We start from the raw sequence: 2,837 nt of genomic DNA on the forward strand, positions 1-2,837 counted from the left end.
CAGCGTAACTCATCTGCGTGTGGACATTGATGGGGCCGGACGCCATTTAGGCAATGTCACGGTGACAACTCATCTCGGATGGATTCCATTTAGGAAGGGTATCCGATTGGTCTTGCGATGTGCTTGTGCAAGTCTCTTGATGCTATGTACTTGGTTACTCACCGAGGGTGTGGATGGCGTGGCCTAATGAGTGGGACGTAAACTTACTCCTGGATTCCTCGTACATGGGTACGGGTCGGCATACTTGGTTGTGATGGCGTTGAGCAATTTGTTGTTCTAACTTCATTAGATAGTTATGGGACTTCCAATGATGGTGCACCTTGTTTGTACTTGTACCTAGCCGTGAGGTAACCCGGATTCTCGGTAAATCCGTTGATTGCATGTTCCCTGTAGAACTGAGCGAACCCGTAAGATAGGGAGGCTCACTGAGATTTAGTAATCTCACCCCATTCCAATTATTATTTTACAGGTGGGTCGAGGCAGGACCATGGAAAGGGTAAGATGGCTTAGCTTCGAGATGGTGTTTCTTGGTGTTATGTTCTTTTGTAGTTCATGATCTTTTGTATCTCCATCTTTTGTACTAAGGATATGTATTTGTACCGGTTGGAACTTATGTATTTTGGCCATGACAGTTTGGGCTTTTGTACTTGTACTTATACATTATCTATTTCGCTGCTTATGTTTATGATTTTCGAGTACCATTTTAATGCCATATACGTATATCCTAGGCAATGTATGTATGGGGTGTTACAGTTGGTATCAGAGCTGGTCGAACCTCGGCTTTGCCACGAAACATCATAAGTCAGCATAATTCTGCCTCATATGTGTAGAGTCGGCATGATTCCTTATGTCTTACTTATGGCATTGAGCCTGATCAACTTGATTTCGTGTGCAGGACAAACAGGAAGATGGCTAATCTACGCAGAGGTCCCGGAAGGCCCAGGACGAGGAATGTGGAGCCTGAGACTGAACCAGAGAATGCAGGTGTGCCTTGGGTGCAGATAATGCAATAGATGCAGCACCAGAATCAAATGATGATGCAAATGATGCAAGGCATGCAAGGGCAACAACCAACCGCTCCTGCTCCTACTCCTCAGGCTGCAGCAGGGCCTGACTTTCGTGCCTTCTTTCGGATGGATCCGCCAAAGTTCTTGGGTGGCTTGGATCCAGTTATTGCTCATGATTGGTTATATGGCATGGAGATGATATTTCAGGCTATTCAGTGCTCGGAGGAAGAGAAGGTGATCTTTGCTGCTCAAAAGATGAAAGGGCCGACAGGTAGATGATGGAATACAGAATCTACGTATTTCACTAATCAAGGGATTCCAAAGGATTGACAACATTTCAAGACAGCTTTCTTGGAGAAGTACTACCCCAACAGTGTGCGTGCTTTGAAGGAGCGTGAGTTTCAGTCCTTCAAGCAAGGCAACATGTCGGTGTCTGAATATGCTGAGAAATTCGAAGACATGGCTGCCTATTCTAGACAAGCGGCTTATGCACCAGATGAGTTATGGAAGATTGATCAGTTCCTTATGGGGCTGAATGCTGATATTGTACACAGCGTGTCTCAGAGGGAGTTTACCACTTATGCTGAGTGTTTGAGGCAATGCTATGTTGCTGAAAACACATTGAAGAGGGTTCAGGAAGAGAAAAAGCAGAACAAGCCGGTTCGTAGGGATCAAGGGAGGTCGGGACAGCATTTGAAACTCCGCAATTCTCCATCTATAAAGAAGCCAGTCTACGAGGACCGCTCTAACCCACCTCCACAATGTGGGAAGTGCAACAGGAAACATTTTGGGCACTGTAGACCGGATGCTGGGGTCTGTTTCAGGTGTCATCAGCCAGGACATATCGCGAGGGATTGTATTGCCCTAAATGTTCCAGAGAAGACTAAGGGCCGTGTTTTTACTTTGGATGCTAGGAAGGCTCAAGGAAACACCAATCTGGTTGCTGGTACGTGTTATGTCAATAATCAACCCTTGTTTGTATTAGTAGATTGTGGAGCAACACATTCTTTTATCTCTTATCATTGTGTGCAGAGGCTTGGTTTTGAGACAAGTTTCCTTCCAAATCCTATGGTTATTTCTTCGGCTACCGATGATGTAGTAGAAGCTCAGGAAATTTGCAAGGAGTGTTCTATTACTTTCAATGGTCGTAGATTCTTGATTGACCTCATTTGTCTACCGCTTAAGAAGATTGATGTAGTACTGGGTATGGACTGGTTGTCAGCTAACTCGGTGTACATTGGTTGTAAGGAGAAGGCTATCTTCATTCCTGCTGAGGAGACTACACCAACCAATGCCATTGAACATCTCCTTGAAGGTACGATTAACATGATCAATTACCTTTTTGCTCGAGAAGTCTTTCCTTATGGTTCTTATGTAGGACTCTAAAGACAAGAAGAGTGTATTGGAGATTCCGGTTGTGTGTGAATTTTCCGATGTATTTCCTGAGGATGTTACTTCTCTTCCGCCGGAAAGGGAAGTTGAATTCTCTATTGATCTTGTTCCGGGTACCGCTCTAGTTTCTGTTGCCCCTTATCGAATGTCTCTTGCAGAGCTAAGAGAGTTGAAGAATCAATTAGAGGAGTTGTTGGAGAAACACTTTATTCGTCCTAGTGTTTCTCCATGGGGAGCCCTAGTCTTATTAGTGAAGAAGAAGGATGGTAGTATGCGTTTGTGCATCGACTATCGTCAGTTGAACAAGGTAACCATAAAGAACAAGTATCCTCTACCGCGGATTGATGACCTTCTGGATCAATTGAAAGGAGCATGTGTGTTCTCGAAGATTGACCTAAGATCGGGATATCATCAAATTCGGGTTAAGAGTTCGGATGT

The 2,837-nt window shown here is 44.5% G+C and overlaps 1 protein-coding gene across 1 annotated transcript; it reads left to right on the forward strand.

Annotated features, from left to right (window-relative positions):
- The first annotated feature begins 1,430 nt into the window (after positions 1-1,430).
- LOC131614144 (uncharacterized) lies at positions 1,431-2,393 on the forward strand. The gene has a single exon (XM_058885771.1). The coding sequence runs from the start codon at positions 1,431-1,433 to the stop codon at positions 2,391-2,393; it is 963 nt and encodes a 320-aa protein (XP_058741754.1).
- Positions 2,394-2,837: the final 444 nt, after the last annotated feature.

Source organism: Vicia villosa, linkage group LG6 (genome assembly GCF_029867415.1).
Source record: "Vicia villosa cultivar HV-30 ecotype Madison, WI linkage group LG6, Vvil1.0, whole genome shotgun sequence".
NCBI classification, from domain to species: domain Eukaryota; kingdom Viridiplantae; phylum Streptophyta; class Magnoliopsida; order Fabales; family Fabaceae; genus Vicia; species Vicia villosa.